The sequence below is a fragment of the Protopterus annectens genome, chromosome 17.part0 (genome assembly GCF_019279795.1).
Source record: "Protopterus annectens isolate FY-2018-M chromosome 17.part0, PAN1.0, whole genome shotgun sequence".
Classification (NCBI taxonomy): Eukaryota; Metazoa; Chordata; order Ceratodontiformes; family Protopteridae; genus Protopterus; species Protopterus annectens.
This window is the reverse complement of record NC_056751.1, coordinates 17,721,200-17,736,219: the sequence shown is the minus strand read 5'-3', so window position 1 is coordinate 17,736,219 and position 15,020 is coordinate 17,721,200. Positions and strand designations below refer to the sequence as shown.

The 15,020-nt window shown below is 42.0% G+C and overlaps 1 protein-coding gene across 1 annotated transcript in view; it reads left to right on the top strand.

Moving 5' to 3' along the window:
• The window catches only part of FNTA (farnesyltransferase, CAAX box, alpha), a 761,420-nt gene extending 747,451 nt beyond the window's left edge, over positions 1–13,969 (top strand). The window contains exon 9 of the mRNA XM_044059429.1: positions 13,416–13,969. Within this exon, the coding sequence (XP_043915364.1) occupies positions 13,416–13,538 (123 nt within the window). The 3' untranslated portion in view covers positions 13,539–13,969. The remainder of the gene's footprint in view (positions 1–13,415) is intronic.
• The last annotated feature ends 1,051 nt before the right edge of the window (positions 13,970–15,020 follow it).

Below are 15,020 nucleotides of genomic sequence, written 5' to 3'. Positions count from 1 at the left end.
GGGCAGCTGATAGTTATACAAAAGAACTTGTATGATGTGTAATGTATGTAACTGGGAAATGTTAATATACTTTGTTTTATTTTATACAGATGTATGTTTGCCTATGTCTAAAGTGATAATTTTGCTAAAGGTGTTAAAAATTAAGAGGCACATTTCAGTTGCCCAGCATTTCTTAGAATATCAGTATTTGAGTTATATTTTTGTTCTGTTCCTCATAAAATGTGCTGCTTTCAAGCAGACCACTGTGGATTGTAGTCACTAAATAGTGCCAAATATTTGTTTCTGACTTCTTACCCTTCAGAAAATGCATGATAATGCAAAACCTGTTATTCTAATAACTTTCTAAGCTTGAGAGCAATATTTACAAACTGTCTGATTTTTGGCCTTTTGTCTCCCACATTAATTATGGCTTTGTTCAGAATTCTTGAGCAAAGAAGTTGAGAGATATGGCTGGCCCTACAGTCAAAAAGCTGGGAAAGCATTTTAGGAGACAGACACATTTTATTGATGGTTTTCATAGGATACAAACTGCAGTTCTTTTCAATTTCAGACTTTTAGGTAATTCTTTCTGTGCCAAAGGGCATCTGATATGGCCTTTACTAGAGGATTTTTGCTCTGAAAGATGGCATGGAGTACAATGGGTAAAGGAGGCCAAGGGCTTCTTCTCAGGACTTTTTGGTACCAAGAAATGACCTCCTTTGGAAAGACCTATCCTAAATGTTTTAGGACTGAACAAATTCTTAAAAAGTACCGGAGTTCAGTTCATGCCTTCTTGTTGCTTCTATTTCACCCATCCTTGATGGTTCACCAGATTTAAGATTCAGGTTTCTAATCAGTGTACACAAGGGATGTTCTTCATTCCACATTGCTGCAGTCCTAACTATTGGGTAGTCCGCTGTCCAGTCGGCCCGAATACCAAAGTATATGGCTGACGTCGGTCAGGGCGCATTAGACTGACGTCAGTACGTCAGGGTACTAATGCGCATGACCGACGTCATATCCTCAGTCTTTTTTGCCGCATGGTCCGATGCAGAAGCAATTTTGCGAGTGCAGGTTGGCGTTCTGAAAGTTTCTGAAGTCAGAGTTTCAGATCGAATCAAAGTTGGCTAAGTACCCCGTTGGGGAATATTTTGGTTTTTTCTTGCCTCAGTATTTAACCGGATGTCAGAAAAAGTGAATAACTGTATTTCTTGTGGGAAACAGATACCTCATAGGGATTTCCATACTTTGTGTATACCTTGTTTAGGGCCTGAGCACGACGTTGTTGGATGCCGCTCTTGTGCTAGATTTAACAAACGCACTATTAAGAGAAGGTTAGACTGTGCCAGGTTAGTTTTGGGAAGCGTTGTAATTATAAAATGCCGTCGGATGCTCCGGCCGCTTCGCCAAAAGCGCAAGGACAAAGCAGCAAAGCCTAGAGTGGAAGAACCGACAGTCCCAGACGTCGGTTCTTTAGAAGGCTCAGTGGAGCCGGAGGTTCTGCCAGGAGTTTCTTTGGAGTCTCAGGGAGAGACTTTACTGTTACAGGATGGATCCTCTCAGGAAGTAGGCCAGGCTGAGGGGGCTTCTCAGGTGGCTGTTCTTCCCTCTCTTCCTAAGGTGGTTAGAGCCTCCCCTTCTGTTTCCAAGGCTTCCTTGAGAGGCAGGCCAAGTTTAGCTTCAGTGGGGGTTTCTCCTAGTGCTTCAGGGTCTTTGCCTAAGAAACATATGCTTAAAATGGCAGAGGATTTGATTACTATGATTAGAGGTTCTATGCCCCCTCCTGATAAGAGGCCTAGGGTGGAGCCTGAGTTTGAGAGTTTTGAGCAATGTTCGGAGGCTTCTGAGTCTTCGGCTGAAGACTTGCAGGAGTTTCCTCCTTATTCTGATTCTGATGTGGATGATTCTACTCCTTCAGCTTCTCCTCCTGAGGATTTTTCATTTTCAGAGACTCTGCATTCCATGCGGGAGCATTTCAAATGGGAAGGTCAAGATTTCTCTGATTCAAGGAAGAGGCTTAGGGAATTCTTGTTTTTACCCCAGCATAGGCCTTTAGCTATTCCTCCTGTTCTGAATGTGGTGGAAGATGTTTTTGCAGAGGCTTCCCTGAATCCTGATTCTTTGCCTCCTGCCCCAGTTAAACCGGATAGGTACTATAGGGTGCCTGAAGCTCATAAGTATCTTTTTAAGAGTCCTAGGGCAGACCCGGAAACTGTCTCTCAGGGGCCTAAAGGTGTGAAGGCCTCTGTTGTTAAAAATCCTGTTCCTCCTGATAAAGAGGCAAGGGCTTTGGACAGATGGGGAAAGAAAGTGTATACTTCTTCCACTTTAGCCATGAGGGCGTTGAATTGTCAGTTTCACATGTTAAAATATCAGAATTATCTCCTTTCACAATTGAAATCTAAGGTGGATGCTCTGGCAGAAGGTATTGAGTGTAAAGAGTTGCAGGATTTAGTTCATGTGTCTGAACAGGTGGGTAAACATTCCTTGCAGTGTGGTTTTGATGCTGTGCAGGCCTCCTCGAGGGTGGCTGCCACTGGTTCTGTTCTTCGTAGGCACGCCTGGTTGAGAGATCAGAATTTAGCTGAGCATGTTAAAACAAGAATTTTGGATGCTCCTTTACAGTCTGATGTGTTGTTTGGTTCGCCTGTGGAAGCAGTTTTAAAGAAAATGGAGGACAAGGCTAAGTCTATGCAAACTGTTAAGGATTTTTGCAGGTGCAGCCTCCAGTTTAGTAGAAATTGGCCTACTAAGGGATGGACTTATCCTGCTTATGATTCCCAGTCTAGGGGTAGGTCTAGACGTGGTAGGGGCAGAGCTCAAGGTTCTTTTAGGCCTAGGACAGGGAGTTCCCCTGCTCAGACTTCTGGTGAGGGCAGGGTTCAGTCCTTTCGTAAGCAGACCCAATGACCTGCCTTTTCAGCTGCCAGTACATTCTCGCCTGGCAGCACCTTTGGGAGGAAGGCTGTCTCTTTTCAAAGAAAATTGGGATTTAATTACCCAAGACAGATGGGTTCTGGATATCATTCATCACGGTTACAGGTTTTATTTCCATACCTTGCCTCCTTTCAAAGGCATGCCGGACATTCCTCCTCTACAAAGAACAGAGGCTCACAAGCAAATTTCTCTGTTGCTCCAAATAGGGGCCATTCAGCCAGTTCCTGTGCCAGACAGGGGCCTAGGATTTTATTCTCGCCTGTTCCTAGTACCGAAGAAAGGGAACACGTGGAGACCAATTTTGGATTTATCTATCCTCAACACTTATCTGGACATTCCCAAGTTCAAAATGTTGACGTTACAACAGCTTTTACCTCTGTTGGGCAAAGATCACTGGATGGTAACTTTAGATCTCAAGGAAGCTTACCTTCATGTGCCTATAAGACTAAGTTGCAGGAAGTATCTGCGTTTTCGAGCTGGAAATTCTCATTATCAGTTCTCTGCATTGCCCTTTGGCTTATCTACTGCCCAGAGTATTCACAAAGGTTCTGGCTCCAGTGATAGCTTATTTCAGGCTAAAAGGAATTCAAATCTATCCTTACTTGGACGACTGCCTGATTCTGGCTCAAGAAAAGGAAGACCTTCTACAGCATTTGGAATATGTCATAGCAGTGCTAAGATGCCTAGGGTATTCTGTGACCGAAATAAAGTCCAGTCTAGTACCCTCTCAAGACATGTGCTTTCTGGGTGTGAGACTGAATACAGCAGCCCAGATGGCCTTTTTAACCCCGGACAAACAAAAGAATCTTTCCAGTTACTTCCATCAACTATCTCTTCAGTCCGGGCTGACTGCAAGGACAGTCCTTCAAGCCTTAGGGTTCATGGCATCTTGTATTCTGGTGCTTCCCAATGCCAAACTGCATATGAGGAAGCTGCAATGGTATCTCAAAAATGTATGGACACAGCACTGCCAGGATTTGGACACTGTCATTCCAATAATACCTTGCATTCAAAAGGAATTTTTGTGGTGGGCTCAGGAATGTCACCTAAACAAGGGACTCTCTGTGACCCGGCCAGAGGCGAGTCAGATTCTAACGACAGATGCCTCAGACATTGCTTGGGGAGCTCATCTAAATGGAAAGTGGATACAAGACAAGTGGCCTGCCAGACTACAGCATCTACATATCAACATGAAAGAGATGTTAGCAGTCCAGTTTGCATTAATGGCTTTCAAGGAGTTACTTCTTCCAGGACAGGTGTTGATTCTAACAGACAACACAACTGTCATGTGGTACATCAACAAACAAGGGGGAACACATTCTTACCCATTGTGCAGGCAAGCAATGATTTTATGGGAGACTGCGCTCAGCTTGCAACTAACTCTTCAGGCAAGGTTTCTGCCGGAGCACAGAACTCCTTAGCAGATGTGTTAAGCAGACAAATCATGGATCCCCACGAGTGGAAACTGGATCTTCATGTATTTCAAAATTGACAGTGTCATGGGGAACTCCAGACATAGATCTGTTCGCTTCTCCACTAAACCACCAGCTGCCAAAGTTTTGCACAAAGAGGTTTCATCACACAGCTTGGAAAGTGGATGCTCTTTCTTTCAGTTGGAAAAATCTTCATGTGTATGCTTTTCCACCTCTGCCTCTTCTTCCAAAGGTGCTTCTAAAGGTCAGACAAGACAAGCCAAGGATGATTTTAATAGCTCCAGATTGGCCTCGGCAGCACTGGTACCCACTACTAAGGAGTCTGGTAAGGAAGCCTCCATGGCCTTTACCCTTGATTCCACACCTGTTGTCTCAGAGGGACGGTCACCTGCTCAATGTCAAGCTTCACTCTCTTCATCTAACAGCCTGGCATATTCTGTTTTGAAAGACAGCAGGTCTAAACTTCCTCAACAAGTTTTAAATGTGATTATGGAAGCCAGAAGGCCTAGTACAAGGAAAGTGTATGCAGAAAAATGGAAGAGATTTTTATTTTGGAGTGCAGCAAACAATTTGGAGATTTCTGAGCCTAATTTGAGTGTGGCTCTTCAATATCTTACTGAGTTATTGGACAAAGGTTTGTCTTTCTCTTCCATTAAGATTCATGCTGCAGCAATTTCAGCTCACTATGATTGTGACCCACCATTGTTTTCGCATCCTTTGTTCAAGCAATTTCTTAGAGGGGCAAAGAATATAAGACCCCCACGTAGAGCTCCTACTCCTGCTTGGGATCTCAATTTTGTGTTGGAGAAACTTACTCTACAACCTTTTGAGCCAGCGGCTACTGCTGAATTGAAATACTTGTCATGGAAGACTGCTTTTTTGTTGGCCATTACTTCTGCAAGAAGGGTTTCTGAGTTGCAGGCCCTTATGGCAGTAGAGCCTTTTTTGATTTTTCATAAGGATAGGGTATCTTTACGTACTAATCCTTCCTTTATGCCTAAGGTGGTTTCTAGTGTGGCTTTAAACCAAACTATTCATTTGCCTACTTTTTATGCAGATCCCCAAAATAAAGGGGAAAAGATTTTGCACACTTTAGATGTACACAGGCAATTGCGTTATTATTTGAGCAGGACTAAGGATTTTAGGCAGTCTCAGCAGTTATTTGTTTCTTTTGCTTTGAGTTCGCAGGGCAAGCCTGTGTCAAAACAAACTATTTCTAGGTGGATTGGGTTTTGCATTGCATTTTGTTATTCCCATCATGGCAAGGAGATTCCAGCTGGGATTAGGCCTCATTCCACTAGGGCTACTGCCACTTCAACAGCATTTCTAAGGGGGGTGGCAACTAAGGATATTTTGGAGGCAGCTACTTGGAGTTCAGTGCATATGTTCTCTAAGCATTATCACCTTCCTCTCTACTCTAAGTCTAGGGCTGGTTTTGCCACAGCTATTTTGCAAGGCATGTTGTCAGTTCCTGCTTCCTTATGATTTGCCAGCCTCCCTTACCTCTGCTTTGGGATTCTACCCAATAGTTAGGACTGCAGCAATGTGGAATGAAGAACATAGTACAGTTTTGTACCTACCATAAATGTAGATGTTCGAGGATCCACATTGCTGCAGTCCAATTTACCCTCCCTCCTTCCCCTCTGTGTTTAGGGGTGGTTGTGTAGGTGAGGTTATGTTCTGGTAATTTTGTATATATTATACATATTTTTGGTGCAGGTATGTTTGGAGTTTTTGGTTTTGGCCTTATCTTTTCAGGGTCTTCTGACATCTGGGGCAAGAAAAGACTGAGGATATGACGTCGGTCATGCGCATTAGTACCCTGACGTACTGACGTCAGTCTAATGCGCCCTGACCGACGTCAGCCATATACTTTGGTATTCGGGCCGACTGGACAGCGGACTACCCAATAGTTAGGACTGCAGCAATGTGGATCCTCGAACATCTACATTTATGGTAGGTACAAAACTGTACTTTTTAGATGCTTTCTCAAGTTCAAAGCACCCTGTGGGGTGGGCGGGTCCCTCTACTACTTTCTGTTTTTGCCCTTTGGATTATCTGCTCCCAGGATTTGCACCAAGTGGCTGGCTTCAGTTATAGTGCAATGAAGATCCAAATGCATTCATGCCTTACCTTATCTGGATGACTGCACAATTCAACCCCAGTTCTTGGAGGAGATAGAAAGAGGGCTTTAGCTTACACCCTAGATTGCTTCCAGAGTCTAGATCTCTCTCAGCCTTCCCAAAAGTAATTTGACACCCACCAGAACAGTATTCCTTTTGGAAGCCCTACTAATATTCTCCAGTTTGAAGGCCTGTCATTTTGGCCAACTTCTTTCAAGAGATGTCCCAGAGGAGCCAGGTCTGTAAAGGGAAGTTTCTAAGAATCCTGTGATGCATGGCAGCAAAGATCCTTATGGTCCCCTTAGGAAAAATTTGACATGAGAAGTTTGCAGTGGTGCCTCAGAAGTGTATGTCAACATACACAATCCCTGGAAGAGACAGGACCTTTGCTGCCTTATGTAAGGCAGGAAACCCATTGTAAAGCTACCAGGTGAATGTGATTTTTTTTTTTTGTTTCATACAGATACACAAGAATCAAACCTTGACCATGCCCTGGTGAGCACTGTCAGCTAACCTAAGAGTCCGGGGTAGTTGGGACCAGAAACAACTGAGGAGGCATACAAACATAAAATAAATAATGATTGTAATCCTGGCAGACAGGTCTTTCAAGATGATGTGAAAGCTAGGAACCTTACACTTGCTGACAACACTACAGTTATGTGGTACATAAACTGGGGGAATTCATTCTCATATCCTGCGCAAGCTTGATGTGAAAGCATGGGAGATTGATCCAGAATCAGCCATGCCTTAAGAATCTCGTGCATCCCTTTTGTTCAGAATGTGTTGGTGGATCAGCTAAGCAGTACATCTGCAGATCCCCACAAATGGATGCTGGACGGGGGTATCTTTCTGAACTTTACTTAAGAGGTGGTGTGTACTAGAAATAGACTTCTTTGCTGCGTCAGGCAAGATTAAAGAAGTTCTGCTTCAGAGCGCCAGTGTACCACTCAAGGAATCTTGGACGATGAATGAATTCTCCTTCAATTGGGCAGATCTGTTTCTGCATGCATATATCCTTCAATCCACCTAATTCCAAGGGTGAATCAAAAGCGAGGAAGGAGATGCCCTAAATGCTCATAAGCAACCTTTTGATTGAGGCAACTCTGACCCCTGACAGAGATAGTAAGGAAAGAGCTGTTAGCTCTGCCTCAACATGTAAATCCCTTGACCCAACTCTTGATCCTTGGTACACCCAAGTCTGTACACACACTCAGATTGACAGCATGGCAGAAGTGACTTTATTACCCTTTAGGCTCCAGTTTCAGAAGGCATGCTAAACATGTTGAAGGAAGTTGGATAAAGCTGGAGGTGCAGGATGACAATAAATCCAAATAGCGTAAATAGACTTCAAAGTGCAAATGCGTTTATTTGATTTGACGTGATTTTTGTTTAAATAAACGCATTTGCACTTTGAAGTCTATTTACGCTATTTGGATTTATTGTCATCCTGCACCTCCAGCTTTATCCAATCTACTTGCGGTTTGTCAGTTGTAGCATTTCTTGGTTTTTTCAGTTCCTGGTTACATAAGAATATCTGAACAACTTTCAGTTTCTTTGCTATTAGTAAGGAAGGGACACCAGTCTCAAACCAAACCATTTCTGAATGACAGGCTCTCTACATTACATTTGGTTACTCTGCTCATAAGATCTGTTGGGGTTGGGGGGAGTCGGGTAAGGCTACACTCTGCCAGGTTCACAGATGCTACTGTTACTTTTATCAGAGGGACGGGTACTTAAGCCATCTTGGTGGCAGTCAGTAATTTCCTCCAGTACACTTTCTCCAAAACTTACAGACTGGACATTCTGCCATGGTCAGAGCAGGTTTCATCATTGCTGTTTTACAGGACCTATGTCTTAGGTGGGTAGCAGTCCACCTTTCTCCATTCCCCTAACACTTGCCTTGATTAGAAGAGCTCTAGATTTTTCTTTGGTCTTGATCTCTGGAAGAGCCAGTCTGTCAGGGCCTTCCTTGTTTGAAATCTTGGAGGGGTCAATTGTGGTGCAGGGCTTTCTGCAGCTTTGGAGGCAGCCTAGGAAAGTCCTGTAGCTATGTCCGTTTGTACATAAAAAAAAAAAAAAAAAAAGAAAAGATAGCATGGGGAATATGCCAACCTTGTCTGAGAGAGGGAGGCAGCATAATGATGGGGAGGGTGCAGTTCTTAAGAAGTCAAGTAAGAGTTTGCTTCAACCTTCAACAGTGATCTTTATGATGATTACTACACCACTGAACCTATTGCAAACAGCTGTAGTTATTATAAGTTCCTTACACAATTGTACTTTCGCCTACCTAAATGACTTAGCTCTTCACAGTGCAGTCTGTAGACTTCCAGCCTCCCCTGGAAACATTGCTTTGGAAAGCACTTACTTATTTGCAGTCCCTGAAATTGACTGTAAATTGGAAGCCGTGTGCCCTAATGCAGTTTTAGAATTGCCTTTATAGATGGAGAGCTGGACACACTAATTTGTTGGCTGTTCCTGCCCAGGAAGTCATGGATTTGGCAGTCTGGGTGAGGATGCAAAGCATAGTCCAGTTCCAGTCCCTGATGGACTTCTTGGCTTGGTGGGCTACTGCTGTTTTATGGTGCTTTTTGTATGTATATCAGAATTTGGTTTTTGCAGTGGACTGTGAAGTGTCACTAACTGCAGAGCCCTCATGTGCTCCTATATTCCTCTACTTTCATATGCATCTTACCATGGTACGCAGTGGTGGATTTCCACACCAAACTTGTGAAGACCTGTTATTCCTGAAGCCAAATCTGTAGCAGATCTTGATGATGATCCAGTGGTGATGTGGCGATTGTGTTTCAATTCCCACACAGTTCAAGGACCCCTTTGGACCCCCTTGAAGAAGAGGGCCACTGTTCAAGCATTTGGAGCTGCAAAACGTCTTTCTGGCCTTGAGTTCTTGATGATAGAACTGCTTTTGAGACCTCTTCTCATTCTATCTGGCTGCCAGTCCATCATTTGATGTCTGAGGAGTTGTGCACTGTATATTCAAGAGTAAAGCATGTCAGGTAGTTGCCATACCCAGTGACATCACTTTCAGCAGTTTGTATCCAAGTAAAGTGAATGAAGTCTTTCTGAGTCATCAATCTCCTGGAGTTGCTGATCATACCTCTCAATTGTACAGATTTTTGCAGAATTTCCAGATTTTTGCCTAATATTTTTGGTCCGTTTTTTTATAAAATTGTGGTTTTCTGCCAAATTAGTAGCAAATCATTAAATATTGAAGTTCGAAAATAATGCCAGACATTTCACTTTTAGACTTCAAACCCTTCAGAAAATTCATGTTAATGTAAAATCTGTTATTCTATCAACTTTCTAAGTTTGTAAGAACGCTATTAAAACATTGTCCCTATTTTTGGGCCTTTGTCCCACTTTTATTTATGGCTTTGTCCAGATTTCTTGCTCTAAGAGGTATGTTGCTGATTTAGAGGAACTATTGGGGGGTATGAACATTTTAGAGGAACTATTGGGGGGTATGAACATTCTAGAAGGGTGACCTGTTTGCCACTTGAGAGAATGCAGTCCTCTTCTTTTTCTGTTTAGTGTGGCAGGGTAAGCGGGTGAAGTACTGATGGGCATGCTCTCCTTCATGTGGCTTGGGAGATTCCTGTATGTCTTTCTGCCATTCCAGACAATCTTGCATCTCATTGCAAAGTTATGAGAATAAAGTCCAAAACTAACTTTTCTGCCACATGGTGGCTTGGAAAGGTGTGGTTTCAGGCTTTCAGATCCTTGTCAATATGAACCACACCTTCCATTCTAGCCAGGATGGCCTCACAAGTTTGCAGAAGAAACCTTCTTCAATTCAGAGCCGGTCTTTTGATGTAGACCCATGTGGCTGTGCAGTACCTCTGGGTTCAGGGCTGTCAGGAAGCCTTCTGTGCAGACAGTAGCAGGCCTGATGCTTCCTAGTAAAAATGTTCTCCATTTAGGTGGAATGTTGCGTGGTTCTTTCCTAATCGCTTGTCTTGCATGTTACCTTGACCAGTCTGAAGCACACTTATTCCATGGTCATGGTGCATCTGTCAGATGATTCTGCCCAGCATGGCATTGCAGATCAAGCATTTCCTTGCTGGAGTGTTGCATTTCCCTCCATCTTTGAATTCCTGTCCTCACTAGGTCTTAATATCATGACTGATGTGTCCACCCATCATTTGAACCCACTAAATGGTTCAGTCAAATTAGTTTTCTTCTAAGAAAATGGTTTTGGTTCGCCATTACCTTTACTTACAGGATCCTAGCTTCTAACACTTGCTCAGTGAACATATCTGGTCTTTCACAAGTGTCAGATGTCTCTTAGGACTAACCCACATTTTCTCCCAGAATTTGCCTCAGAGTTGCTACTGTGTTATCTTATCTTTTGCCAGGATAGAAACCAAAGCAGAGAAAGACCTTCATCTTCAGATTATACTTGAAGCAAGTGCAGTAATTCAGTCAGACATCACAACTGTTTGTTTTCTTTGCTTCAAGATGAATCACAAGTAAAACAGCAAAAACCTTTCCACTTGGATTGTCACCTGCATCATCCTTTGCCATTGGGTGGCTTAATACCCTTTAGAAAATCTGTGATCAGTGACCACTGTTCCAGCAATGTGGTAGCTTCCAGCAATTACTTTAGCAATACCTCCATTGTAGATGTTTTTACAGTATTCAATCAATGGTGCATTTGTGTTCAAGAATTGTTTCATCTGCGGCTCCATGAGTCTGTCTTTCTTGAGTATGTCTGTACTTCAGAAATTAGCCTTTTTAACCTTGGTCTTTGGACTGTCGTCTTGCAGTATGCAGTACACAGGGTTTATAGCTTTGGATTAATCCTTACTGCAGGACTTATTACAGTGTATTCCCAGTGTTTTTGTTATGTGTGCAGATCTCTGAGAGGCCCTTCCAGAGCACCCCATATTAGGATGGACCCTCCATCCAGCCTTGGCTGTTGGAATTGACTATAAGTAATACAGGTATGTACACTTGCCTGTTTAGTAGCAGTGTGTATGTTATAGTTTAATTTTATGTCTTGAACTGCAGGGAGTATGCTTGCTAATTGGGAGTGAGCTGGCAGGATCAGATGCTAGGCACAGTTATGTATTCAGCATTTGGCATTAGAGTGTGTTGGCACTGAGGTCATATTGCCCAAGCACAGGGGCTTCCAAGAAAAATACCAAGTCTTGATTAGTGAATAGGGTGAACCCTGCCATTAGACCCATTAAGGAAGATACCATCTCCAGCCAATTGAAAGAATGAATGCATCTGTTATTTCCTCAACTACCATGAATGTCCTCTGAAGCAAAAGGCTTCTTGATGCTTTGTAGGATTCCCCACATGAAACCATCCTTTGAGACACTGCCAGGCATGAGGGACACTGCATTCCATGTTATCTAATTTGCCTCAGGAAAGCTGGTCATAGCTCTGAAGTTCAGAGCCATGATGTGCTCACATAAAAGAAATAAAATATCCCTGCTGAAGTTTAGCTCTGTGTGCTCACATAAAGCTGTTTTACTAAAGATAACTCTAAGCTTTTTAATTTTTTTTTGAAATGTTGCTCATAGTTTAACACCGTGTCTTGAATTTAAGTTTTCCTTTACAGTTGATCTCCAAATTTGGAACAGAGAGAGGAAAATGGCTGTGCATCAAAACTCTGAGGGGTGTTTTGTTTTTGTTTTAATTCCCCCTCAATACCATTCATCTCTTAAGGTACTCTGTTATAAAGATCTGTATGCCCAGTATCAATTTCATTAATAGAAGATGGCCTCTTAGTTGTACTGTGAATATGGAAAAAAATATTTGTTTGCACCTTTTTAAATATGTGGTTTTAATATGTTTTGGTCCCTTGCTTTATTATAATTCAGGAATTAAAATGTGCAAGAATTAATTAATGTGAGTAACATCTTTGCAGCCCTGCAAGTGAATGTATTTGCATTGTATAAATAAGTTAACGTTAACTGATTGAGGCTAAATTACATTGTGTGTGGGTATTGCCCTTGCAAGTGCTGCATGAATGATTGTTAGGTATGCGTTTGATATGAATGAAAGAAGGAACTGAGTCTTAATGACAACAGTACGTTTGTGTAAAGAGGCACAGTATGCACATTACAAATGAATGCTAGATTTTTTTTAAATATTTGCTTTGTGAATTTGTTAGTGGGACATAGGCGAGGCACTTTATTCTGGTAAGTTTGCTTCACCTTATAGACTGTGAGAAGTACTCTTCATGCACCATTTGACCATCAGCCTGTAACCATTTTATTTTGCGTCAGGATGATTCTTTAAACATTTGCTTTGTCCACTGTGTATAAATGACTATTCTTGGTCATATTGAAAGGTTTATTACATAACACCTTAATAGGTCAGAGCCTGCCTTTTGTTATGTAATAGAAACTGCCCTTGGTTTGAAACGGCAGCATTTTCCATATGAAGTAACAGAAGTTGCAGCCTGCAGTTGAAGATAGCAGGTATTTTATGCTGCTGTGTTTACTTTTGGCTGTAAGAGATGCATGGCAGTACAAAACTTGGGAAGTTGTAAAGCGTAGTTTATTTACCTCATAGGTCACTGTCTGTACTTCTGCCTGCTCTCCATTCCCCCTTAATTTGCTGCTTGGTGAGGAGCTAGAGTTGAAATTGTGTCCAAAAGTCATTTGATAGCAGCATCATATTCTCTAATGCTCCATCCTCTGCAGGTGTATGCTCTGCTGACACCATATTCATTTTAGCCCACTTTCACAGCAGGCAGGTTTGCCTAGCCCATTTTTTTCTGGTGTGTAGCTAGCAAGCCCTGCACCTCCAACTAGGGTTCAAGCTGAACCCAAAGTGTCTTCTCCCCACCCTGTTTTTGAAATATCCAAGTTCATTTCTGCTTTCTAATTGACACTGCAGTCTGATGCCTTTCCTGTTTACGGTAGTTAAGCTCACTCACTATAATTTCTACTTTCTGTTTTATTTTCAGTTATGTGATCTGCTTGCTAAAGAACAGGATGCAATAAGAAAAGAATACTGGCGGTATATTGGAAGATCTCTGAAGTGCAAATTTGGTACTGAAGAAACTCATGGTGGAGTTGCAGCAGAATAATCAAGACCAGATCCATTACAGAACAAATGGATTTTAGTGAAAAGTAATGAAGTAACTAAAGCACCTGTAGTTGCTTTTGACTAATACCAGCACTAAACTAAATTCTCTGAGGTGTTTAAGGCAGAGCTTACCCAATACACAGGAAAATGCATACAGTTGCTGTTCTTATCTCCTGGAATTGTGGATGTAAAAAAATCTGTTGATCCCTAAAGCTTAAATGTGCAGAAGAAGGTTATTGACTGTGTCTGAATTGGTTCACATTGCTAATGGAAGAACCTATCCATTACCTTAGATCAGCATAGCAGTGAGTAAAAGACTGTATGATGTTGCCCCCCTTATATACATTGCAAAGAACAGCCTAGTGTAAAATTAGCAGTTCCTCACATTATCTAGGGTATGTAAATAATAAAGAAGTGAATGTTTATAACTTATATGTGTGTTTGTTTTACTGTGTATTCATGTTGGCAGCATTGTATTCTGCACTTTGACATTTTTGACTGATACCTGCTTTGTCTCAGCCTAGACTTTGCCCACCATGTTGATGAGTGCAGCTAAGTATCCATTTGCGTAATCAGCATAATTCAAAGAAATACAAACCATACATTTTCACAAAACTGTGTTGGTTCTCAAGAAATTTATACACAAATTGTTGAAAAGAATCAAAAATGAAACCTCTGTGGCTCTTACAAGAGGTAGCAAGGATGCCTTGAGAAAGCAGTGACATTCAGGAGGTAAAGTAAAATTACAAAATAAACAAAAGTATAACATAAGTAATGGGGGAAGTCAGGCAGAGTAACAAAGATCTTAAACCAGAAATGAAAACCAACTGTCTGAAAGGGAAACTAAAACCTTTTATATCTGCACTAGGGGACACACTTTTTTCACATAATTTGCTTCCATTTGTGGATGCACACTGTATGACTGCTGCCTTGCACAGCTACCATTGTTGCTTTTTCCTGAATGTTGTGCAGGGGGGAAGTGGTGTTCTTTAGCGTATATGTGAAATATTTGCATTTCTGTTGCAGCTATAGTGGAGTATTTTTGTAATGATGCTGTTTGGGAACATGATTTTTATTTATCTTCCTGGCTTGAATGATATAAGAATGTTTTTGGCAAGTTTTCCAGCTATGTCAGGGGTTTAATAGTGGAGATATGAGTTAATGCTTTTCTTTATTCATTTGATACATGTTTTCTCCTGGCTTCTTATCTAGCTTCTCATAGACCTTCAAACTGGGATGCTTTTTCACTCTCTGCCTGCTGACTATCAGGCCTTCCCCCTGAAACTAAAGCCCATTTATTCCTAAATCTAGTATAGCAAGAGCTGTGTGGAAGGAACCATCATTCATATTTCAGGGAGATTGGGCTTGCCCCAGCATCTCAGCAATGAGAGCATTTTTATGGGTCCCTAACCCTGCCTTTGGGCAGGGAGCAGGCTACCCGCATCATTGTGGGGGCTGTTGTTATTGTCCTCGTGCAAGCATA